Source organism: Plectropomus leopardus, chromosome 9 (genome assembly GCF_026936395.1).
Source record: "Plectropomus leopardus strain MGB_pleo_1.0 chromosome 9, ASM2693639v1, whole genome shotgun sequence".
Classification (NCBI taxonomy): Eukaryota; Metazoa; Chordata; class Actinopteri; order Perciformes; family Serranidae; genus Plectropomus; species Plectropomus leopardus.
Genome location: NC_142184.1, coordinates 5297856 through 5325048, shown reverse-complemented (window position 1 = coordinate 5325048; position 27193 = coordinate 5297856). Strand labels below are relative to the sequence as shown.

The 27193-nt window shown below is 40.8% G+C and overlaps 1 protein-coding gene across 3 annotated transcripts; it reads left to right on the top strand.

Annotated features, from left to right (window-relative positions):
- nfatc2a (nuclear factor of activated T cells 2a) lies at positions 1–27193 on the top strand. 3 transcript variants are annotated; one of them, XM_042491228.2, is made up of 10 exons: positions 1–338; positions 2469–3402; positions 3525–3693; positions 8318–8520; positions 8627–8799; positions 10941–11081; positions 14947–15002; positions 15560–15692; positions 15845–16558; positions 24635–27193. In XM_042491228.2, the coding sequence occupies exons 1-10, from the start codon at positions 281–283 to the stop codon at positions 24688–24690; spliced, it is 2637 nt and encodes an 878-aa protein (XP_042347162.2). In that variant the 5' UTR covers positions 1–280; the 3' UTR covers positions 24691–27193. The 3 variants fall into 3 exon arrangements, with proteins under 3 accessions (XP_042347162.2, XP_042347160.2, XP_042347161.2); XM_042491226.2 differs by lacking the exon at positions 1–338 and adding an exon at positions 1320–1845; XM_042491227.2 differs by lacking the exon at positions 1–338 and adding an exon at positions 1325–1845 and having other exon boundaries at positions 15845–16552.

Genomic DNA, 27193 nt, shown 5'->3' with positions numbered 1-27193 from the left:
CAGAGCGGGGAAGGAAGCCGCTCTTGATACACAAGTAATCCTTATAGAGCTCTAGGAAGAGGGACTTCATACCAGACCCGCTGCCGTAGCTGGTGCGGCTGCATGTTTTTGGAGAAGAAAGAGGACTTTGCGCGCAGCTGCCGTGCCGCAGCTTGAAGATTTTGAGTTTTTTTCTTCTAATTTTTGAACATTTTCTTAAACTGAAGAGAACTTCTTCTGCTATGGTTATTGGCGGAAAGTAATTTTTCTTTTTTCTTTATTTTTCGATTTTTTTCTCCAGATGTTTAGAGAGAATTGGAGGCTGGCACAGTACCACACCATGAGGTCGATGGATCAAGGTACTGCTGAAGTGTTGTGATTAACTGGTAATCAAAACATTTGATTTTTAATTGATAGAGTAGTGTTAGCCTTTGACTTTTAAGTGTGTGCGCTGTAATGTCATGTGTCTAACATTTCAGAGATAGTTGGGATGTTGATGTTTCGGGGGAGACAAGCTGATGCGCTTTGATTGGCATCACCGGGAAGATATTTTGGGTCGAACATGTAGTCCATACATTTAATTTTGGTAACTCTAATAAAATACTCAAAATATAATTTTATCGGAGAAAATAGGAGAGAAACTTTGGATATGAATTTAAAAAGTTAATAAGTTACGACACGTGATCAAATTTTATTAGATGTCCATAATATGTGAATATAAAGAGCACATTTTATGTTTTCTTACTGTACTTTGAGTGTAATTTTAAATATACTTTTGACTTTTGACTTATACAAAAGTTAGAATATGCCTAAAATTATATAATTTTTAACCAAGTACTACAGTTGTCACTTGAGCGCTCGATACTTTCTCAGATTTGAGTCCTGTCTGATCCAGTCATCTTTTGGCCACTGGTTTTGGTTCATTTGGTGACATACCCAAATGAATCCACCACCACCAAAAAAAAAAAAAAAGTTTCAAAACTAAATTTAAATTTTGCTCTCGGGTACATTTTGTGCGCCTATTTTGCTGACTGTGCATTTATTGGTCCGCTGCGTAAAGCCACAACAGGAAGGAACGCCCGAGTATCTGTGCTGCGTCATGCGTTAATCTGGGGATTCCCTCAGGATTGCGTGTATTTAGGAGCTGTAAAACAGCGCGTCCACACTTTGGCTGATATATCCCACGGCATACAATCCACTGAGAGCACACTATCCATCCATGTACTCGCGCGTACTCGCAAAGTTGAAACGCTCCCCAGTTTTAGTGGACAGTTGTAGCTGGACAGGTGATGGGCGCTGTCAGCACCCTGCTGTGTCACTGTCACGTGTCAGACGCCCGGGGGCAGCACCAACCTGCGCAGTCTGTCATCTGTTTGAGCGAATTCATCACATCCAACATGCACTTTTGCTTTTTTTCTCTCTCTCTCGGCGCATCAGCGAACAGGGGAGGCGCGATCAGACACAGAGATGAACTCGAAAAGTCTGCATTCGGTGTGAAAATAGACCCGCCTTCACTTCTGAAAATAACTGCGGCGGCGGGTTGAAACAGGAAACTTGTGCGCTTCACCTCTTGCAGGCTTCACTGATGCATCATCTGACACTTGAACAGGTTCCACAAATCCACATCAGCGCCGCAGCCGCGTCTCTGTCGTGAATTGAACCCGGAGCGGAGTCGTTAGGAACAAAATAAAATAAAAAAAAAACAAAAAACAAACAAAACACGGAGACAGATGACCTCTTTTTACGACGAGAAAGATTTGGAGGAAGAGCTCAGTCGAGTCAACAACTGCCCCGATGAGGATTTGGAGTTTGAATACTTGTTTGAGTATGAACCACCTTGCAGTGACTTTCCTGCGGGAGATCAAGGTTTGTCCGGGGCTTTTTGGCGACCTGAGCTGAATCCTCTCCCTCGTTTTTTGGTTACTTGTGGGCTCAGAATTAAAAGTATAACATGCAGTGCTTGTTTGTGTGAATGCAAAATGAAAACAGGAAGTAAATTTGACAGACTTCTTGATGATGGTTGCGACATGTAATTGCCACGTGAGAGAAAATGTCAACATGTGGTGGCTGAGATATGTTTTATTTCTTACTTTTAAGTTTAAAAAAATGCAGGTGACGTAGTAGTAAGTATGTAGCCAGTTATAATAATGACATAGTTTTTGGACATTTTCTCTATTTTTGACCATTTTCATACCATAATCCTAACCCCATTTTTAAATTTAATTTTCAGGTCATTTATTGTCAGTTTTTATTCATTTTTGCCAAGTAAGTCATTACCGTTCTTCCCCAAAAAATTAAAACCAGTTAGCTCAGGTTTCACAGGGTCAAATATCTTGTGAGAGGGATGTGAACGCGGAACAGGAAAACTGATGTCGATCCAGCTTTCAAAGGGTTTATTTGAGATTCATTTTTATGGATATATCTGAGGCAATACTGATGTTTTTCAAAGGTGTGTTTTGTGTTGATTTTCCATCTCTCATCCTCTGCAGATGACCCCAACCTTGCACCTCACAAAGTCCTCAGTCCTGAATCTGAGCAGGCTTTCCCTCTGGAGGAGGCCTCGCCGTACGGCATCAAGTCCTGCAGTCCCTCCTACAGCGACCACAACACCGAGGTTCTCTCAGGATATGAGAACCAGGAGGCGAGACACTACCTGGACGGTACTCGGCCTGTAGGATTGGCCCTAAGCCCACGGATCGAAATCACCCCCTCCCGTGAGCACTACAACCATGGTCGGGACTCCCTGCAGAACCACCACCTGAACATTAGCCCCAGACCCACCCTCACTGTGCCCGGCCATGAAAACCTCACCTACCGTGAGCCTCAGTGCCTGAGTCCCGCCAGCAGCAACTCCTCCACCAGCTGGCACTCGGAGAGTTACTCCCCGTGGGCGTCTCCTTGCGTGTCCCCCAGCAGTGGCCAGAACCCCAGTGACCTCTGTCCCAGGTTACAGAACATCCACACAGGTTCCCCACGCACCTCCCCGGGCACCTCCCCTCGCACCAGCCTAACTGAGGACGGCTGCCTGGGCCACCGCTCGCCCTCCTCCAGACCCGGCTCCCGCTCCACCTCCCCGCAGGGCAAACGCACCTACGACATGTACAGGAATCCAGGCTTGGTCCCTGGGCACCGCTCCCGCAGCCCCTCCCCCCACAGCGGCCATGAAGATCACAACATGGGTGCCCATTACACACACAGCAGCCTCGCTGATGCCATGAACGGGTTTGGCAGCGGTCAGCCAGGCCTGGTGCCCACTAAAATAGTCAAGACGTCCAACCAGGTTTACACTCTGTACCCAGAGAACCACGCAGAAGGGAACTACCTGGTGTCCTGCGACCAGGACATAAAACCCAAACCTGCTGCAGAGCCTTTCTTTGTTATCCCCCCAATCTGGTCCAAGCCGCTGGTTTCCAGCATCTGCAGGTAAATAAGAAAGGCCAGACTGTTAATGGCTAACACATAACATACATATCCATCTTTGAAGCAGCATAACGTTAATGATTTCCATGATTTATATACTTTTCTGTGTCCTTCATGTCCTTCAGCATCCCCGTGGCATCTCTCCCCCCACTGGAATGGCCGATGCCCAGTCGCACAGACCAGTACGAGCTCCACATTGACGTGCAGCCCAAACCACACCACAGAGCTCACTATGAGACAGAGGGAAGCAGAGGCGCAGTCAAAGCCCCGACAGGAGGACATCCCGTTGTTCAGGTACAACCAAACAAATGTTTAGTTTAACAAAGTATCCGCTGTCATGGAAAGGTCCAGTGTGTAGGATTTAGGGGGGTATGTTGGCAGTAATGTCATATAATAAGTATGTCTTTTTAGTAAAATCACCTGAAAATAAGAATCGTGTTTTTGTTGCCTTAAAATGGGCTGTTTATATCTACATCGCCATGCTGCACCACCTCGTTTCCACAGTAGCCCAGAGTGGACAGAAAAAACACGACCTCTAGTTAGGACCATACACATTTTCATGTCGGCCACTGTAGTTAGAAGCTCTTCTGCGTCAAGAGGGTCGAAAACAAAGATGTTTTACCATGAAAGTGCTTTATTCAATGTACTTAACAGTTTAAATTACGTGGTCTGTTTGTTTTGGAGAGGAGGAGTCTTCCGCTGATAATACGCCTCCTGTCAAAAATCTCCTTAATGTCTGAATTTTAGGTTATCAGAGAAAAAAGTAAGCACAGATTAGCAGGTGCTGGGCTGGTGGCCCATCTGTGACATGCCAAACAGCAACAGAAAAACACTGATTTGGACATGGAGCAGCTTTATTCAGTGTCCTTAACTGTTTAAATCGGCAGAGTTGTTTGGTCTAGAGAGGAAGTGACATCTGCGGTTAATTTAGCTCCTACTAAAAATCTGAATGTCTGGGTCAAAAAAGTAAGTTAGCAGCCTGTCTGCAACAAGCCAAACAGCATAGGAGAAACGCTGATTTGTAATGTAAAACTGTTTTATTCAGTGTTACCAGTTTAAATCACTTGGTCAATTTGTTTTAGAGAGGAGGAGACCTTTGCGGATAATTCGGCTCTTGGTAAAAACCTCTTGCATGTCTGGATCTTAAGTTATGAGAGAAAATGGTTGAGCACACATTAGCAGGTGCTGGGCTAGCATGCCTGTCTTGGACATGCCAAACAGCACCAAACAAACACTGATTTATGATGTGAAACTGCTTTATTCAGTGCTTTTACCAGTTTAAATCACCTGGTCCGTTTATTTGGGTGAGGAATTGACCTCTGCAGATAATTTGGCTCCTGGTAATAACTTGAACATTAAACACTGAAGGAATTCTAACCAGGAGAAGTTTTAGCTGTTTGCAGTCTGCGATCCTCACCGCCAGATGCTACAAACCCCCCCTAAATATTATCACAGCATTCCTTTAAATCAGAACCAAAATATACATTTAAAACTACAACTGAAAGTGCTGATCGAACATATGAAGGTGTGCTGTCAGGTTTGCCTGTTAAATTACAGTAGCCTTCCAGTTGGGGAGCCTCAGGCAGCCCTGATGGGAGGGCTTGCGTGTAATGGTATTTCCTACTCATTATGCACTCAGTGGTGGTGGTGTTATTGCCCAGGGCCAGCTGTATGAAAATGACTCGATGTGCTGGATACTCTCACGGCAGCACCTTTCCCATTTCTCACTTTCTGAAACAAATCATAAAGCATGCCCTAACCCCAGACATATGACACAATGTAACCGCCCCGTAGCCTCACGAAAACCCTCAGAACTGAACTCAGGTCAGTGAGCAACACAAGCGCTCTGAGTTTTTCTCTTTTTTTTTGGCCTTCCAGCTTAAAATAGTTTGCTGTTGTGCGCCCTCGCCCCCATGGTTTTAACCACACAAACAGGCCTGTGTTCATGTTGTCCCTGACTTCCTCTTACACGCTGGTTTGTTGACTGCGTGGGTCTCGTATTAGGCAGCTGACTTAGCGTGTTGAAGCAGACGCATTAAAGAAAATGAATAATGCTTGTGGTTAACATAAGTGTAGATCAGGGAAAAAAAAACGTGCTTCTCTTACAGTCACAACATGGGATTCAGACAGAGCATGATGAAATTAGTCGTGACACAGTTGTGGCCGACTATGCGGTCCAAGAATAGGCTTAACTTCCCTTTCTTTGCGTTACTGTGGCAACATTTCAAACCTGTTTTTATTGGTGATAGTAGAGACTTGTTGTAAGCTTCTCTCGCTTCTTTTCCATTTTCTGCCCCATCCCCGAAGGCCTCACCCTGAGGTCGGTTCTGCCTGGTTTGCCAGGCCAATCAGATGGTCAGGCCTGGCTAGCCACGGCTGCACTCCCTCACCTCGTCTTTCCCTTCCTCCTCGCCTCCTTTGCTCCCTCTGTTTTTCCTTCGTCCTTCTCTCCTTCTCTCCCTCGTACCCTCCACTTTACTTTTCCTACACTGCTTTCTGTCATGACTCACTGCTCCTGCCACTGCCATGACAACCGGCCGACCGCTCACATGGCCTGTTGAGTGTTTGCAGTCAGCTTCCTCTGTTTCACTCGGTGTGTCAGCTACCTGGATATGGAGCCAGCGTGCTCATTCATGTTGCCATAGTTTCTGCTTACATTCAGCAGCTGCTGGGAAGTCTGTCAGGTCCATTCACCGAAATAATCATTTCTAAATTGTGACTGATGTTACATGCTGTGTGTAGTTTTTCTAACCAGGAGTTAAAACAGTCTTAAAGGGACAGCTCACCTTCAAATAAAAAAAACCAGATTTTTTCCTCTCACCTGTAGCTATTTATAAATCTTAAATGTTTTGTTGTGAGCTGCAGTTGTTGGAGATATCAGCTGTAGAGATGTCTGCCGTCTCTCCAATATAATGGAACTAGATGGCGCTCAGCAGAAATACATTTAAAAAACTCAACAGCAATGTCTCTTTCCAGATTTCATGACTCCGTTTCTCAAGTTAATCCAAAGACCTTGTTATGAGCAGTTCCATGGACGAACAATTTTCCCTCTACTGAACTACACACGCAGACCCAACCTGTTCTCATTACCAACTCATCATATACCGCCATGTGGTCCGCAATTTTGGCATCAGACACCGACACAATAAGGCATCTTTTGTTGGTGGTATGATATGCCGCACGGCAACTTAACCCTTTGAGTGACATCACTTTTTTTGTGGTGCATTCAGACCCGTTTCACATTGAACATTTAGAACATGAGCAAATTGGTATGATTTTTTTCAAAACCATGAGAAAAAAGGCAATGCGCAACTTAGTAAGAAATGTTCCACAAATTGCAAGAAATCCATAGTTTAAGAAAATTATTTTGATAAAGCATGAGTAAAATGCTGAGGGACAAAAAATATTGCTAGGGAAAAACTTTTTTGAATTATAATTAAATATTTACAATTATGTTCTAAAATTATTCAGATTGTTAAGCACATTTTCCAGATAATTTCCTTTTTTTAAACTACTAGATTTCAGGGGAATTTTTTACTTTTTACTAATTTCTTGCTCATTTTTGGGTCATTTCCCCTTTGTTGCTCATTACTTTCCCATGTTTTTGAAAGGAATGAAGCTAATTTGCTCAGGCTTCAAAGAGTTAAGTTTATAAAGCTGCTAGATGGCGGTGTATTTCTAAGGCAGTGGCATTTTCTGTAGATAGAATAGTCTCTTGAAAAAGTTACCTGTTGTGCTTGTTCAGTCTCTGTGCAGTTCATGGTTATATTCTGTGTTATAGGTTATGCGCTACCCTGTTTGCACAAAAAAAAGCATTTAGATGCAGATTGATGCTTTGTGGTTTTTGCAGGTTTCCTCAGGAGGCACTCTCAGGTTAAAAGTAACATTTCTCTCTCTGCTTCTCTTTCTGTCTTCAGTTCACATCTTCACCTATCTGATAGCTTTTATGCCATGTGCGTCTGTCGGGCTGGATGTTTTTGACAGCTTCACAACTTGACTTAAAGAAAAAACTAGTCTGAGGCTGTAGGATGAGAGCACTCTGCCGGTTTCTGTCAAGGCTGCAGAAAGAAGATTTTAACACATGGGTCTGATGCTGATTTGCTACCTCCGGAGGGGAAACAACATCTATCAAGCTATGGAGAAATACAACCAGTTGAAAGAGGCTCAAATATTTCCTGATACTGTATCTCTGTTTTAATAAGTATTTTACTGTTTGATGGTCTTTTCATAAAACTGGGCTATTGATGCAGTGGAAAGATGCAAACATTTTTGTAACTGATGCTGTTTGAGCAGAGAAAGTGGCATTTGCGATGTCTCAAGAGTTAGAAAACCCACAACTACCAGAATGAACCACACTGCACCAATGAATGCTCCTGCTGGCGGGTGACGTAATGTGAGCTTGGCAGTTTTCCACCGGAAACATTATGGCAGCTGGCTGCTAACAAACAGTGTTGTGTTACAGCTAAATGGTACACTAAAATATGTTTCTGAAAACATTTGAGGTGAGAAATATGCAATGCAATAACAGAATCTTGGTTCATATTTTATCAGCGCTATTAAGTTTAACCGTTTATTCTCAGTTTTTCCAGCCTCTACTTTAACCATACAGGAAACAGTATTGTGCCTGTTCTCAAATTCTCATATTACAGCCAAATTGAGCGCTAAAATATGTTTTCGAAAGCTTTTCAGGCAAGAAAATGGCAATACAGTCACAGAATCTTGATTTATATTTGATCAGCGCTGCCAAGTATTATATCTGAGTTTGAAAGGGATAGAGAGGGGGTGTTTTCTCTCTTGATCCACTTCTGTATTTTTTGTGTCTGTGGTAGCGGACATATAAAAATGCGAAAGTAAAATCATTTGCTTGATCGACAACCCTAATCCTTAAAGTGATTTTTGTGTGTGTGTGTGTTTGCAGCTACATGGCTACAGAGGCAAGGAGCCACTCGGCCTGCAGATCTTTATTGGTACAGCTGATGAGCGCATCCTGAAGCCCCACGCCTTTTATCAAGTCCACCGCATCACTGGCAAGACAGTCACAACCACCAGCTATGAGAAGGTTATCCATGGCACCAAAGTCCTGGAGATCCCCTTGGAACCAAAGAACAACATGAGAGCAATGTGAGGAACTAAAATGAGCATTTGATTTCTGAAAGATTGGGTTAGGGTTTCCATTTATGTGCTTTTTAACATACATTTTTACATTCGTATTCATCCCTTCTCACAGAATCGACTGTGCTGGGATCCTGAAGCTCAGAAACGCCGACATCGAGCTGAGGAAGGGCGAGACAGACGTCGGTCGGAAAAACACCCGCGTTCGTCTTGTGTTTCGTGTGCACATACCTCAGCCTGGAGGACAGCACGTCTCTCTCCAAGTGGCCTCACATCCCATCGAGTGCTGTAAGCAGCCACACATAAAACACTTTCATGATAAGCTTTTTGTGCTATTTTTTGCCTCATGCTTTAAAAAAAAAGTTTGCTACAGTGAAGCGTTTCCCCATGTTTCCCCCATGTACGCTTCCTGTTGAGGTCAAACTGCTGATGTTTCTAACAGTTAACAAAACATTATACAAAATAAATACTGTAAATAAAAAGGAACCCACATTTAAATGAGTTTGGAGCTGCGCTGATAGTCCAGAGTCCTGCTCACAAAGATGTCTTTATGAAACCAGGGCTTCCATCCAGTAGGTGGGCGCTGCATGTATCTGTTTGTATGTGAGCAGTAGTAAAGTCTGTGTTTGGGTACATCAGTTTATGTGTACACAGTGTTATTAAAGCACCCGCTGTAATCAAAACTCAAACAAGAAGGCTCTTTATCTAGCTTTGACTAACACCCTTGTTGAGACATGGCATCCATCATATCAGTGTGACACAGGCTGCGTGCAATATGCTCCTGTCATTGTAAAAAACCATGACGCAAAATATATAATTTAACAATCATCATTTCCCATCTGTTTTCTGCTCACAGAAAGAGCGGAACAGTAGTTATTACCTGTCCGTCATAAGGTGAACTTCACAACAATCGCTGTGAGAGAAAACCATTCATGTGTTAAGTTGTTCACAATGACATCAATGACACATCTGTCAGGCCTGTTGATAAGCAGACTGTCAGTGATGGTGTGTTTGAGGAGGCAGGGCCCCTGCTGGTGTCATCCTCTTTGTTTTAACTGCTTGTGATGCAGAAGTGCGAACAAACCTGTTCAAAGGTCACAGGGCTGTTTGTCGACAGCTTGCCTCAGTGAGTGTGGAGTTTCAGATGAACTAATGGCTGATAATGAGCTACAACACACGAAAGTAACACGCATAACAAAGGGATAGTTTGGGTCTGCGGAAGTGTATGAGGTGCTTATCTATAGCCAGTGAATTATACACAGTAATTGTCTGTTGACACACCTCCAGTTTGGAGAAGCACACAGGAATACTGACACAGAAGCGAAGAAATGTATTGCTTTGGATTAGGGCAGCAGTAAAACCAACTTTAGCCACTTAAAATAGAAAAAATCAGGTTCAACGTAGGTTTTATTTAGAGTATCTTTACTGCTTTACCTTGCCATCAGACAGCAATTTTCAGAGGAGAATCGAAGCCATTATGTTGCTCTCTCTTAAGCCAGACTCCATTGAGAAAAACAGTAATTTAAAGTCTCTGAACACAGGAGCTGCTGACTTACTGCTGCTTTGATCAGTTATTTAATTTGAGTTATCGTATGACTTTGGAGTTTTTAGGGGTCAGTTTGGATTCACCAAAATCACACAATAACACAAACAAACTAACAAACTGTCAGTACTTCTGCCTGCTTCTCCAAACTAGTAGCATGCCAACTGACATCTGCTGTTTGTATCACACTTCAGAAGATCAGAATGATCCTCTTTTGTCGCCTTCCCGCACAATACTTTACTGTCAAAACAACCTCTCCGGTTACCTGATTTAAGTTGTGATTTAGCAGATTTGTATGGCTGCTTATTAAAAGCGAAAGCGAGGGCTGTGATTGTAGAATGACTCAGCATCACCTCTTTATTATAAGACACAGTCACTTCTTGGCAATACATTGTTTGTGCATTTGTGAGAAACCAAGCCAGAGATTTCTAATGAAGTGTTACTTGCTTACTTAAGGTAGATTAGGCCTGCAGCTAACAACTATTTTCAGTGTTGATTAATCTGCTGATCACTTTTAAAAATGATTTGTCTTTGGAATCTAAAAACTTAAAGGAGGTTTACAAGTGTCTTATTTTGTCTGACCAACAGCCCCTAAAGCCCAAAGATATTGAGTTTAAAATTATATAAGAAGACAAACTGTAAATCTGAACATTTGAGTAGTTTAACTAAAGCCTTTAGTAATTTTTCACTAATTTTGCTCAAAAATTACATATCAATTACAGACAAAGTTGTTGTTGCTAACCAACTTATTAATCAGTCCTCTTGTCGTTTAAGTTATACTGTCGTTAAACACTGGTTCATGTGCTTAATGCTTTTCCCATGTGAGTGTGTGTGACCGCAGATAGACAGTAAATGTAACACCCCGCCCCTCTGTGTGTCCCGACAGCTCAGCGCTCAGCACACGAGCTTCCCATGGTGGAGAAACAGGACATTGACAGCTGCTCAGTTTTGGGAGGCCAGCAGATGATCCTGACCGGGCAGAACTTCAGCTCCGATTCCAAGGTCATTTTTTTGGAGAAAACCCAAGGTGAGTGGCATCGAATCACATCATCCCCAGCATCACTCACAACCTGAGCCAGAGTCATTTTCTATTTTCAAACATTTTTATAAATTTTTTTTTGGCCAACAATAAAGACACACAATGCCTGGAAACCTATAACTGAATCTCTGAAACGTTTATGGTTTGTATATCTGTTAGTTCTGCTATTACACAACACAGTGTCACAGCAACACCACAACACTAGTGATAACAGTGACTCATAGGTATCCATGTCTGTGTAACACGTTCGTAGCTTTCACATTTCACCGCCAGCATTGTGTCGATGGAGCCGCATGAGTTATTTGCATGATCTAAATGATAACAGTGCAGCCTCGCTTCCTTTTGCTCTTTTACTCCTCACTGACATCCATGATGTCTTATCACTGCTCAGATGAGCCTTTTATGCTGTGATTAATACTTCTGTGTGTCATGTCACATGTCACATGTTCGTTTATGCACTTCGTTGACACTCAAAGGAATAATGAATCCCCCCCAAATATATCCAATTTTTATCCCATGTTCTGTAGAATTTGGGAAAAATTAATAATTATTTAAAAAAAAAAATGAAAGTCCTTTCTTCAGCAGCAGCATGAACAAAACACAAAAAATACACCTAAGTTAAGATGGCAATGATACTAAAATACTAACATAACTGCCCATCTTTGACAGAATCTAACATTAGCTAATAAAGGTAAAAAATTGTATTTTTTTGCCATGAGTATACATAAAAAAAATTATTTCTCTCAATCCAGATGCACTTAAAGGAATATTCCACCCACAAGCTGAGCATTTGTACATTAATTAGTCCCCTTGTATTACGTTGGATTCATTAAGAAAACTTTATTTACTTGCATGTCTCCACACAAAACTGGATCAAAACATCCGTTTCAGAACTCTTGCATGACTTTAACAGTGTTATCCAAGTCGCAGTAATTCCCAAACACACAGCCCTCTCCAACAAGGAACTCAACAAAAAGTGATACATATCTATACTCTCTTGAAAGCCAGACTCCATTGACAAAAACAAACATTTTCCCTCACTGAACACAGGAGCTGCTGGTCTGTCGCCGCCTCGATAAGTTTACTTCTTTGTGTTATTGTGTGACTTACAGATCCAAACTAACCTTTAAAACACTAAAGTCACACAATAACACAAACTAACTAACTGATTGAGGTAATTGTAGACTGGCAGCTCCTGTGTTCAGTGAGGTAAAATTGCTATTTTTATTAATTGAGTCTGGCTTTGAAGAGAGCGTAGATAATTTTCAGTCAGGGCTGTCTGAGTATACAGTTGGATAAAGGAGACCTGGATTATGCTGCACGACCTTTATGAGGGTTTGTAAATGTTTTGATATAGTTTTGTTGTTGTTAAATGTGGAGCCCTGTGACTGAAGTTCATCAAGAATTTCCTCTGTTTTTGGATTCTTCACTCACTGCGGTGGTGTGTATGAAAAATAAACTTGTTTTCAAAAATTCAATGTAACACAGGGTGAGTAATCGATAAACAAATGTTCATTTTGTGGGCGAAGTGTTCTTTTACGTGCATCTGGATTGAAGGCAAGGTTTTATTTTTATGCTGCTTCGTGGCAGGGAAATGCAGTTTTTTACCTTTATTATGTAATGTCAGGGTTTGTCGAAGGTGGACAGTTATGTTAAAATACTTGTCTGATACGGTGACTCACTGACTCCACTGCTGTCTGGGTGCTTCGCTTTTAAAACGCAGGCACTCCACAGGCAACCTCAACTAAAACTTGGACCTGAATGCCCCGGCTGCTTTTTCCTTTTTTCTCTTCTCCGGGGTTCCCTGCCGCTGTGTTACGACACACCACAGTAATGGATAGTAAGACAGAGACGGAAAAAGAAATCTTACGAAGAGGGATTGCCATTGTTTTGGAGAGTTTCTGTATGACACAAAGTTCTGGACCAGTGCAGCTGTGAAATCCCTCTGAATGAGAGACAGCTGCCTCTGGCTGGAGCTCCCCTGGCTCCTGTGCTGCTTGGACAGGGAGCGTTGTATGGAGGGAAGGAAAGCTTCCCCAGCCAAGTCAAGCCTCGATCGGGCTTTCTCTCCAGCCCCCCTCCATCTCCTTTCCACCTCCGCGCGCAATTATCTCCAGAGGGAGAACAAGAATCGGGGTATCCCTGAGAGTAGAATTGCAACAAAACGCAAACAAACACAAACGCCAAGAAAGCAGTAGTCATCACGTTTTGTAAGACGTGGAGAGAGTTGATCATGAAAATAAAGTTTAGAAAAAAGTAAAGAAAAGTTGGCAAGATGTGTGGAATCCCCCTTTCTCCTGCTGACTCATTTAAGCCATGTGTTTTTAATTTGACAGAGGGTTTCCCACCTACAGTAACATTCAAACACAGCACATGTCGGATCATGTGTTGGGGCAGATGGAGTTTACATTTACCAGCACATTTAGTTTTTCTACTTTTTCACCTAAACGACAGCTCGAATGTAAATCTGATGAGGTGTGATGTAGCATTACATTAACCGTAAAGAGGTGGAGCAGAGCGAAGCCTGCAGATCTCATCACAACCTGCTAATGTCGTGTGTCTGTGGGCGCCGCATTGGAGAGCACACAGGTGTGTCTTTAACATTAATCATCATCATTAATCAGTCTTTCTGATTAATGGATGACTGTACGTCTGTTCGGGGTTAACCTGCTCATCATCTCCACCTTTAGCTGTGCTCAGTGGAGGAAGAGGAAGTGGTTTAAAAAGTGATAATATCTACATTTACAAAGAGACGTTTTCTGTCCACATGAATTTTGAATCACATGCTGCCGTCAAGACCTTCTTGTGGCTACAAATCTACTGTGTTACTGAATTTGAAAAAGTCTAAAAAAAGGGTTTGCAAATACAAAAACTTCTGAATCACTCACCAAGAAAATTATAATTAATTATAATGCTTGCAGTATGTTTGTATACCAACATATCGCATTTTGTGACCATTGAATTAGTAGTATTACCAGTACTAGTATTATCTCCATAAATATTTACTATTATGCTAGTAAATACTTACTTTTACTTTGAACACAATCTTACTTTAAACATCTCAGAAGTGGTGAAAAAAAATCTTACTGATATGATGTCTTTCTCCAAATGTATAATGGAAAAACATTAAATATATGGCATTGACGACGATATTTAAAAAAAAAATGCTAGATTATTATCTTAGCATCACTTCTTTTACCATAAAAGGCCAATTTAACTGTTTGGTAAAACATGGTTTTAGACAGTAAAAAGTCATACTTATAATTTTTTTTACTGCATATAAAATAATTAACATTAAATGTATCATTTAACAACAACGAATGACCAGAAGTTCATTTCTATTTGGCAAACAATAAATCTTAATTGCATTAGTTTAGCTTCACTACCTTTACCATAACATTTTTGTATTAAGTTACATAAATCTGTTCAGTTAGACCGCTGAATCTATAATATGTGGAATAAATATGCTTACCTTTGAACCCACACAGAGCCTTCATGTCTGGTGTGTAACTTCCTTTTAGAGGCAAACAGAAAAGTAGACTGTTTAAAGACAAAGTGACATCTAGTGGATATTTTGTGCGTAACAAATCCAAACCGAATGGTAGAGATAGCTCAGTCAGGTTGAGTTTAATGCAACACATTTTCATTGAGATATAGCGACTTGAAATGTGCTCTACCAAATGTTTGTGTAAGATTTTGAAGGGATAAGGTGATTTCTCAGTTGTTTGGGATTCAGCATTTTCCAAATTTACAAGCTAAAGACATCTTGAAACAATCGCCCTCACTGACTTTACTGCAGAGTTAAATACCACATTGTTTAACACTTGGTTTTCTCTTTCTCTCCTCTTTGTAGATGGGCAGCAAATCTGGGAAATGGAAGCAACAGTGGACAAAGACAAGAGCCAGCCTGTATGTATAATATATGTCTGTTTGTTAAAACCTTCTCAAATTACTTTGATTTCTTTTTAAAAAAAACATGTGGAGAAAGCAATGAGCAGCTGAACAAGACATCGCCCAAAATAAGCAAAAAATAGTAAAAAAGTTACAAGAAAATCACTTCAAATATATTTATTTTAATATATATATATGTCGTTGTATTTCTTCTGGAAATTTTGACCAATGGATTTTTTTTTAAATAATTACCTTCTTTTTTAAAAAATATTTTTGGGGTAATTTTCTTGTCAATTTATATTATATATCTTGCAATTTGTTGGACATTTTTTGCCTTGTTGATCATTACCTTTTCCCCCTGATGTTTTCCAATGAAACCAGACCAATATGCTCAGGTTTCAAAGGGTCAAATAGCTTGTGAAAAATGTGTGAAGCACAATAAAACTGATATCAATCCAGGTTTGAAAGGGTTTAATACTTGTACCTGTAGATCACACCGAACGTGTTATGATTTAGTAGTTCAGCTCAAACAAAAAGCTCAGTTTCAGTAGATAACTGAGGGCATTTTCTTGCAGAGTATGCTGTTTGTGGAGGTGCCGTCCTACCGAGACACATCTGTGTGCCATTCTGTCAAAGTGAACTTCTACGTCATTAATGGCAAGAGGAAGCGCAGCCAGCCTCAACATTTCACCTACACACCACTGGCATGTAAGAATGCTGCTCAGCCTCTTTGCGGTATACTTACGATAATCACAGCGTGGGAATTAATTATAATTAGTAATGATTATACTCACAGAAAATTATTTTTAAAGCACAAACCGCTGTCAGAGTGTTTATAACCATTTCTTTGATTTTTCCAGCTCCATCCATAAAGACGGAGCCTATAGATGAGTATGAGGCAGACCACATGGGATTTGCCATGCCTCAGATTTTGGGTTTATCCCCTCATTCCTACTACCACAACCCCCGCAGCGTCCTCCATCCAGACAATGGCCTGGTGTCCAGCATGGCCTCCTGCCAGCGTCTCAGCTCCAGCCTTCCAAACCAGGACGCACGTTTCCAGCAGCAGAGCTCGGCCATCGTGTACTCCCGCGGGGGGAAGAGTCTGAGCGGCAGCCCTGGCCTTTATCATCAGACTGGAGGGATGATGCCCGACCCCCACCGGTCAGTCCTGGTCCACACAGGCTCCCCGGCTCAGCCTGTAGGTCCCGTCGGAGCAGGCCAGCACCCTTCAATCATCCAGTTCTCCCCCACAAACCACCACCTGCTGCGGGGAGGAGACCCTCAAGCTCTCAGTGCTCCGCAGCCCGACAGCCAGCAGATCATCTATTGCGATGGCTACTCCCCGCAGGCAGCTGCCGCCCACTCACCCACGCCCCCGCAGGCTCAGGCAGCCGTGAACCACCCTCAGCACTATCCCACCGTGATCCAGCAGCAGCCGTACACGCAGAAGGGGCAGCAGAAAGGACGGGCTCCACCCGGCACGGGGCAGATGGAGGCTCCAGGGGACGGACAGAGGAGGGTGACGGTCAAGGAGGAGAACTTGGACCAGGCCTACCTAGATGATGGTGAGTGTAAGTTAATGCTTTTATACTCTGTGTGAGTGGGTGGGCTTGTGTGTGTCTTTATCACGGTGATGGTCAGATTATGGCCCACGGGTCAAATCTGACCCCTGATAGGGTGCAAGGTGGCCCCCAAATATTTTTAATTCACTATAAAAATTAAATGATTCACACTGGAAATTATTTGTTGTAGTTTTAGTATACATAAGGTACCAGAGTGCATAAAATAGCATCAAAATGGAATTTGTTTATCAAAGAAAGTGCTAGTGGAGGATTTCCCAACCCCCCTAACAAAATTCCTAGCTAAGCCCTGAATTTCCTAAAATCCTAGAAATGTCCTGAAATCCTAAAAGCATTCCTATTCCTAATCTTAAAAACAACCTAAAATCCAAGAAATGCCATAAAATTCTAGAAATGTCCTTAAATCCAAGAAATGTCTTAAAATCCAAGAGACGTCCTAAAATCCAGGAAATGTCCTAAAATCTGAGAAATGTCCTAACATCATAGAAACCTGCATGGAGCTGCTGCGACTGGCTCCTGGCCTCCTTTCATTTTGCAAAAGTGGCCCCCAGTGCAAAACAAGCTGAGTATCCCTGCTTTATCAACATGACGGCAGACGAGTGATGGATATGTGCAATTCCCCTTTTTGTGAAAGAGATGGATTAGATTTCCATAGAACAATTCAAGGATATTTACAATATGATGTACGTGCTATAGTATCCCTCTGAACAAAGCCAGCAAAGAAAGCTCACACTGTTAAAACAATCCTAGCCAGGAGGTGTAGTTTTTGTTCCACTCAAGGTGGAAATAACAGGGATTATGAGTCATATGTTTATACTTACGCTTGTCAACCTCATTACCCTCTGACAGAATTAATGTCAGGCCACATCCAGCAGCACGCAGAAAGTCGACCCTTGTCCTTACTTTGGAGTTCAAGGTTCTCCAAACTATATTATTACGATGAAGTGAAATGGTACAGTACTTTTCTGTTCTTCAGACAGTGTCAGCCTGGTGAGGTTTAAAGGGATAGTTCTGATTTTTTTTTAAAGTGGGGTTTTATGTGGAGCTTATCCATAGTGGGTGTATAACATACAGAAGATGTCAGTCAGCGTGCTGTTTTGAGAAGAAAGCTTGAGTCCAAAGCTGATCAACAACTGATGGGAGTCAGTGAAAAATTGTATTTTCACCACCAAAAAAAAGAAATTACATCCAAAAATCAAAATCAGCTTAATTGCATGCTACATAGAGAGTATTTTCAATGCTTTACCTCTCTGTCAGACAGCCTGTTCAGACTTCAGTTCATCTGAACTCCATTGACAAAAACAGCAATTTTAGCTCACTGAACATGGGAGCTGCTCGTCTACAGCTGCTTCGATTTGTTTGTTTGTGTTATTGTGTGACTTTGATGAATCTGAACTAACTGTTTTAAACACCAAAGTCACACAATGACACAAACAAAAAAACATTTTGATGCAGGGATAGACAAGCGAAAAAAAAATCACTGTCTGACATTAAGATAAAGTGTTGAAAATACTCTCAATATAGCATAAATTTGAACTGATATTGATTTCTTTAGATGGCACTTTTTTTAGGTGACAAAAACGTTTTGTTGCTGACCCGCATCCACATCATTACATCGCTCAGCTTCCATGTTAGACTCTGCCTGCTTCTCCAAACTGAGGGTGTCCCAGTTGACATATACTGTTTTTAATATACTGTCCGTGGAAAAGTAACCCATAAAACGCCACTTCAGAAAGTCTTAATTCTCCCTTTAGAGACAGCTTGAGGCCGTCACCACGTTACTCCATTCAACAATGTTCACTCTGCCGGTCGCAGGGGTTCGTCTGGCACCGCCACACATCAGGAAATGAGCATTTTTCTCTCTCTCTCGCATTAAAGGCAGAGAGGGAGGGAGAAAAAAGTGTCACTCTCCTGACCGCCTGGACATGTTGACACTGTTATGAAGTGAAAAACAACTTCCATGGCAACCATTGTCAAACAGTGGAACGGGCTGCCTGGGAGAGCTGGGGAAAGCCTCTTTGTTTGTTATAGTTGGCCGGGGCTTCTCCTTGGCCTTATGCCCCCCGATTCTGCGGGGGAACCCACCAGAGGATTAGCTTTTTTTCCGACCACGGGATTCTGCCAATCTGGCGCAAGAAATTCCTATTTGCAGCTGCTCTCCTCCAGAAATCCAGCCTGATCCCTGTAAGATAGCGGGGAGGGCGGAGGGTAGTTTGCAGGAAAAGGGAAGGGGCTGCGTGTGTTTCAATGGAAAAAATGAAACGAAGAAAAAGGGCCAGCAATGGAATTTGTGTTTTTTGGATGGAACTTGCAGGGTTTCCCTCCGCAGTAAACAGCAACAGGGCTGTGGGTTGGTGAATTAACACAGAGTCAGAGGAACAGTCAAACTGGGTCTCCTGTTTGATCCTCCCATCATCAAAAGGTGATGACGGCCAGTCGGCTTCCCAGGGTTCCCCATCCATCTTTGTTCAGTTTTACTTTTGATTTTTAAAAGCACATTAAACTTTTCTCTGGAAATCTTGTAAAAACTGATTGCAGAATTAGCAGTAACTTTATTTTAACCCTTTGAAACCTGAGCAAATTTGCTCAATTTCTTTCAAACCATGGGAAAAAGGCAAACTAGTAAAAAGTTACAAGAAAATTACAAATTACAGTTACAAGAAAAAAAGAACACGGAAATGACTTGAAATGCTTAAAAAAAGCAATTAATTCTTGTTATTTGTAAATGTAAGTATGTATTTACATGTAAATTCAAACATATAATTCTGATTATTATTAACATATAAAATATTTTCCTTAGCTTTATAACAATAATAATAATAATAATAATAATGATAATAATAACAATAATAATGATAAAATTTACTGATTTCTTGCCAGTTGTAGAACATTTCTTGCCTAATTGCTCATTGTTTTTTTTTCCTCATGTTTTCAAAAGAAACCAAACCAGTTTGCTCACAAAGGTTTAAAAACCCACGAAAGCCGTCAGTCCAGGTTTAAAAGAGTTAATTACCTTCTTTTTTTCAAGGAACTGCAGGCGATTTAATAATCTGAAAACTACAACATAATGATTTTAGCTTCTATGATATCACACCCCTGAATGTTAAAACTTTATTCATAATGCATTAACATTTGCAGTTAGATTGTCTGCCCCCTTCAGATTTTAATACAGGTGATAAACCACCCACCCACATAACTGCAGGGTCTACTTATTGACACTTTGATGAGGGAAAAAAGGGGAACTTCCCGATATTCAAAACATTTTTTTTAGACAGAGTGAAAAGCGAGGTCGAAAAATCCCCTCCGAGTTTGCAAAGGTGTTGATCCTGACCACAAAACAAACATTGAAGCTAGGACCATCAAACACATTTTTCACCAAAGTGAAATTGTCAACATTACTCATCAAGACATGTGTTTCGGGTTTTAGTCATTTTTTGAAGAGAGGGTGATGCCACATCCTGGTGTCACAGTGTTGTGGTCGGTAACTGTCACATCTGAGCATTCCCGAACTGTGTCAACGTGTTAAAGAGTGCTAAATGAAAGTCAGGTATTTAGTTTTGTGCCAAAAACTTTGCTTATAATCTCCCACACAGAGGGCTTACATCTTCAGCCCTCACAAAGGTTCCCATGGCCTCCTGCTGGTGCTCAAGCCAGACAAATATCTATCTATTAAACCGAAAAAAACAAAGCCTGGTAGAGCTTGCCTCTCCTCTGGACCACAATTGTCAAGAACGTCTGGCATATCTCACTGGTTGCCACATAGTTTGTGAAAACAGTAAAAGAGTCACTGGCATAGCCTCCAAAGGCTGAGAGTGACAGATTTAGTGGGTGTGGAATAAAGCCCAGAGGCAGTGGAGCAGGTGAAATTGTTCCAGCAGGTAGAGATCGGGGCGGGAGAGATAAAGCACACAGCAAAAGCCTGGTGGACACGCATTAGTCTCAGCTCACTTCCATCCCATTTGAAAGGCTTGATCAAATACACAACTTAGCCGTATCCAGACGGTGCTACAACTGTAGTGACGAGCATGTGACAACTGCTTTAAGACAGTTCTATCATTAAATATACAGTGTGCAAGTTGTTTAAGTGCACTATATATGTAGACTTGTATTTGTCAGCCTCTTAAAGGTATTCTAAAACAATACTCACTCATGTCCATATAGTGCAAGATTCATTGATTGCTAGAGGTTAGATTGCATGCGTCACACTTGATGTTGTACCCAAGTTTATTTAGATGCACGTTGCAGAGTGTAGCTTGCACTGAATTTAAAAGATTGCAAAAATCTCACAGTCTTCAGGAGGCTTCAGGGGTCTCCGATTGATGATTCAAATCTTTGACTTTCAGGGGGCAGCCATGCATGAATGTCCTCACAAAATTCTATGGCAATTTTCTTAATAATTGCTGAGAAATTTCAGTTTGGACCAAAGTGGTTGACTGACTGACTGACTGACCAACCTACCTACGAGGACATTGACATTTGTAGGGCCTCATTGTGTTCCCTCATTGTGTTTCTAGGAAGGAAGTGTATGCTACTAACTCTGAAGTCTCATAGCAGCTTCATTTGAACTTTTGAATACATTTATGCACAGACAGAGGAAACCCCCATTTGAATCCAATTAGAAAATGATCTCTACACAGAGAGCGCAGAGAGAATTATGAATAACAGCAGCAGCAACTCTTTCACTGTACATATCAGCGTGTGAGCTCAGCATTGTTTGAAAACTTGAGAAAAGTGAGCGCTGACACACCGGATCTGCGGTTAGATCGGTGGTTAGTTGTGAGTCCACTCACTCCACTTTCTCTTTTCTGTCTTTGGTTTTCAGCCTCATGCTGTCATTACAATCCCTCATCAGCCGTGAACGTGCTGTACACTCTTCTGCACACAAACACATACATTGTATTAACATGCAAATACTTGCAGACACACATTCCAGCTCGCAGCAGGCAGTGTGCAGCGACTGAGTCAGCTACTGTACACAGTGTCTCTCTCTCTCTCTCTCCTCTCACGGTCGGTTGGTAAACAGTGCAGCTCATTGGTGCAGAACTCAGGAGCCAGACACTCACCTATTGAACAGACTAGCCTGAGTGTTCCCCGGGCCAGCCTCAAATAGCTGGTCCGTGCCAACCCTTCATTAGACTCAGTAAAGCCCCACTGTATGTTGCCCCACTGCGGCGCTCCTGCTGCTTCTCTAAGCTGGTTTTATGCTCAGGAAAAATCCTGTGGCACCGTTGGGGAGATGAAAGTTTCTTTAAGGCATTAGGTGTCAGAGGGAATTCCACTACAGACTAAAATAAACACGGCTGCTGATGTTGTGACGACAGAAGAGCAACCAGTTTGGCTGCTACTGCAATTTTTGCAATCCTCAGATGCTGCTGGGCTATAAAATGTACTCAGTATTGGGCGACTGTAACGGGTTGTTTCACTTTGACATCTGCAGTTGATCAGATAGAAAGAGAGATGAACAAAGATTGCTTTGTTGGATGGAAGTAAAAATCCATATTGTTGCTTAAGCAGATTTACACTTTGCTGCAGTGGTTGCAACTTCTAAAAGATATTTTCTATCCTTCCTATGCTTCTATTTGCACTTGCTGACTGATATTTTATGGAGCTCAAGTGGGATTTGTTTTTGGGAGAACTTGGCCTTGGGGAAATGTGCTTCTGGTCCAGTTGGACATTTTTTGGACTTTGGGTTGTCAGAGCAATAGGACAGTGCAGAGGAGCAACAAGTTGCTACCTACACAGTGGGATACACAGAGGGAACTCAATCCGTCCATGCAATACCACGCATGGACGGCTGGATCATCCACCACAACAAAAAACAGAGAAACTCAGATTACAAAACAGACAGAGGTAGTGTTGATTTGCTCAACACACCATTTCTCAACTGTATCTTTACAAAGCAAATAGTTTTTGCTGCTAAATTACTTCAACTTGCAACAGTTACTTTTATCTAGCAAACTTTGTGGCAAACCTTTCCACCCTTCGCAATGTCTCATCTGTTTGGTGTTGTGTGGGTGAGATGGTGTCTGATTTAATTTGACACATGTATTAATAGTTTCAACCCCACCACTATGTAAATCAAGGCTTTAAATAGAGCGAACCCAACTGAACAAAGTTCATCTACATCAAAAATAAGGAAGTGTCACGTAGCAACATTCAGTACTTTGCACATGATTCTTTCACTGGCAAATAGTTTTATACCTTAACATTTTTTTTCTTTAATTCATCATCTTGAGTTTAAGGGAATAGTTCAACCTTGGCTTTCTTGACAAGAGTTAGAGAGGGGAAGATCAACACCTTCATATATTTGTCCAATAAATATGAAGCTAAAGCCAAAAGCAAATTAACTTAGTGTAAAGCCTGGAAACAGCTAACCTTGCTCCGTCCAATGGTTGAAAATTGTCTGCCAGCACTTCCAGAACTCACAAATTAACACATTATTTCTTGTTTATTTCTTCCCCAAAATGAGCCAAGCTAACTGTTTCCTCGTTTCCAGTCTTAATGCTAAACTGAACTAATCGGCCATTTTTGCTGTAGCCTCATATTTAGCATATAGAGAGTAGTATCGATCCTCTCTAACTCAATAAAGCAAATAAACGTAAAAAGGTCTTTTTTTTAAGATATCAACAAAACTAAGATAAAATGTGAGTGCCTGTTACTTTTTCTTTTTTAACAAACTGCGAAATGACCCACCACTGCTGCTATTCAGATTTTAACACGTACTTTTTAAACTTTCGTTGAATAACCCAATCCTAGAGTTACCATGGTTACAAAATCACAGCCACGATATGTGCTCTGTAATGGCTTGGTTGCAGGCAAAAAGCTTTTTTGGCCCACTTTGAAATACTTATATTACTCATCGACCCTAATGAGTTCCCCGAGGCACGATGGAAGCTGTGGCACCAGCGTATAATGTCTCCGAGTGCCAGTGTACACACACACACACACACACATACACACACACACACACACACACACACACACACAGTAGGCTTCCAGGCCCGGGCTCCCAGATAAACACCAGAGCTCCACAGAAGCAGAGTGGCATATCTGCACAGATGACACGTCACACATGCTCACCATTCCTTCCTGCTCAATTCAGAGCTACCTGTTGAAATGTGACCGTGTTTAAACTGAGGTGAGCAGTCACAGGTAGTTACACTAACTCTTTTTCATCCGCACAGCAAAGCTTTTCATACTTACATATTGGCTAAAATAAAGAATCTCAATTATTCACTACAGAAATTCAATCTTTTGTTTTATTTTAAATGCATTAAACAGTTTTCATGCCCACACCTGCACATCCTGGTTCTATTTTTAGAACTATGACACTGAAAGTTTCCATTTCAACCCCCCTTCCTCTTCTCTTGATGTGTATACACACACTTTTAATCATCCAAGCAACAAGGAGTAATTGCTTATAGGCTCTTGCATAGCTCTACCTCTAGTGGTTACTCGACATTAATGCAGCTGTTATCTGACTTCCATCAACGCCCTGCACAGAAATGTCAATCAGCACATAAGGGCCCTCCGTTAACAGTGTTATAATCAGTTTAACTTTTCAAAGGCATAATATACAGGATTCAAAACAAACAAACAAACAATATACAGACTCAAACAAACATAATTTCTCTCAATTGTCACCTATGACCCACTAGAAGTGTGGCGGGTCAGTTTCTTCTGAGAACCTGCCTCCTGCCTGTTGAAACCAAGTTTCAATAGTTTACGTTTTCAGGCTCCCGAAATGCCGTTGTCGTGTAAACAAAAGGCCAGACCGCAACAAAAGTTTAGCGCTTAATGCAAGAACCATTGCCGTGTAAACGGCGCCTTAAAACTAATTTTTCTTTCTTTGATTGACGGCTTTGTTCTCTTACACTGCTCCCTCGTCATTCACTCGCTCTAGCTTGCTTGACCACCGTCTCGTTTGAATTTCGTTGAATGTTGAATCCTACATAATATTCCTTTAATGTTGACTGTTTAAACAATAATTTTGAATGCTATTGTGAAAACAAATACATGAATTGATCCTGCCACTGTCTGACATCTCTCTCTTTCTTTGTTTTTCAGTGAATGAAATCATAAGAAAGGATCTGACGGGCGTTCAGGCCAGAGGGCAGACATAGAGGAGGGACCTGAACAGGAAATGACAACATAGCCCTCCCCCCAGACACAGACAGACAAATAAACACGCAGCCTTCAACCTTCCAGTAAGGTGACGCACATCCACCAATAATCAGACCCTCTCTTCCTCATTTTCTTTACCCATAGAGATAGAAATATCAGCTCCTGGCTGCTGTGTTTGCTTTGGATGTTTTACTGCAATAAATACTTTAATTTGTCAAATAGAACAATTCATTTGACCCATACAGCTGACATCAACACCCAGTGGGTTTCCAATGAACCGATGACAAACAACAGGCAAATGTGCCTCATCTGTTAGATTTCTGGTTTATGTTTGGAAGCTTACCGGGAAATAAAGTGATAAACTCTACTTTCCAGGCAATAAACTCACACCTGTTTGCCTCATAGTAGTGAATAACAGATATGTAGCTGTTTCAAATTTTAAAAAGAAAAAGGTTGGTCAACAGCTTAACCCTTTGAAACATGAGCAAATTTGCTTGATTCCTTTCAAAAACATAGGAAGAAGGCAATGAGCTATGAAAGAAAGCATCAACCAAAAATGAGCAAGAAATCCGTCATAAGAACAAAAAATTACCTGAAAATTATGATGAAAAAAAGAACAACTAAAAAACACAATTTTTGTTTTACAAGAAACAACAAACAAATGACCTGGTAAAAGTGCTCAAAATTCTTTGCAATGTAATTTAAAAAAAATTATAAATATCATTTTCCCTATTTTTTCCCCCTAGACAGTTTTCCTGAGCCTTATTTTTAAATAATTGTCTAAATCAGCTGCTTTCTTGCTGTTTGTGGAACATTTTTATTCCAAGTTGCTCATTGCCTTTTTCCCATTTTTTGGAAAAGAAATCGCAGCAATTTGCTTAGTGTTCCCTAAAAGGCATCTGATAGCAGCACCAATAGGAACATAATATCACTGCAGGTTTCAAAGGGTTAATTTCATACCAAAAATTTAGCCCAAATATGTGTCAAATATGTCCAAAAGCTTGTCATCCTTTCATTTGATTTTTCTTGCACAAATAGTGTATTTTGTCTGTGTGTGCCTATATGCAGTTTTACATGAAAAGATTGTCTTAAGCTTACATGCTGATCATCTCATTTTAAGTGCAGTTTTCTAATAGAAGTGAAGCGCACATTGCCTTAATCATATACAAATGAACTCTTGTGACGCCTCCTAATATGCACTGTTTTCAATAACAGGGGGTCAATTTTATTACGTTTTATACAATATTTGAGTGTTGTGAATAATGTAACATTTTGTATTCGTAAAATATATATTGCATTATATTCAGGTTATAATGCCAAAGTGGCTTTGCGGGTGCCTGTAGTGCTAAAGTCATAGCAAGAGTTTTTTAAATATTTTAAATGCTCAAGATTTTTTTGCATTGACAATTATTTTAAAAATGTGGCTCTGGCTCATGCAAGCTGAAGTGGGAAATTTTGTACACTCAAATTTTCTTGCTTTTTTTTAATCAAATATTTTATTTGTATTGCTCTTAAAGTTGATTGTAAAAACGTCTGTGGCTGCACAGTCAAACAAAATATTCCAAAGCGTATACTGTGTGTATTGTTTTGTGTATATTTGAGTCCGTCCATAATGACAATCCGTATACTCAAAGCTACATGCCTGCCTATGCAGAAGCTTCATGCTTGCTGATGTAAAGAACATACATTTTATTTTCTGTCATTTTCGTTATACTTTATACACACTGTAAGCACAGTAGGGAAACACAGTGTGTATAACTCGTGCTCATACAGTTTGTAAGTTGTAGTTTGAAACAATATTTTTGTAACATTTCACTGAGTGAATTGGAGTACATTTAAAGTGCCATTTGTATGATTGTAAAGGGAAGAATGTTAAAGCATATAATCGAAGTAAAATGGAAGGCTGAATCTCAGTTTTTAATGTTTGATATGGACCTATTTGATAGAAAATAAGATTTTATTTTGTAATATTAGTTAAAGCTAATATTGATCTATTGAGCCAGTGCATTTGACATTTCTTGAATGTAATCTATATTAATTAAATGTTTCCCCTTTTCTGTAAATATTACATACAAAGTGTCCATGTTTGATGGTAAAGTTAAGAGTAGAGTTAAACAGAAATAATTTGTTGTTTGTCGTGTATCTTTAAAATGTCTCTTGTGTTTATAATATACCCAACGTTATCATCATATCTTTTATTTGTTTTATTACAATGTAAAACTTTTTTTTTCTAAAATGAATTATGATACATGGCCTAAAACTTTTAAGTCTCTGTCCCCTTTTTTTCTTTATGCATTTATTATTATTATTTTACAGTCTTTAAAGAAATAATTGGTAATGAAAATGTTATTAATACTGTCTTATTTTATTTTCTGTGTTGATGGTTGTCACGTACTTGTTTCATTTTGAGTACTACACTTTGTGCCTCCTTAAAAAGTCTCTGTTTCATGCTATTTTTGTATCCTTAAAAGTAGCAATAAATAATAACCATATACATCATGA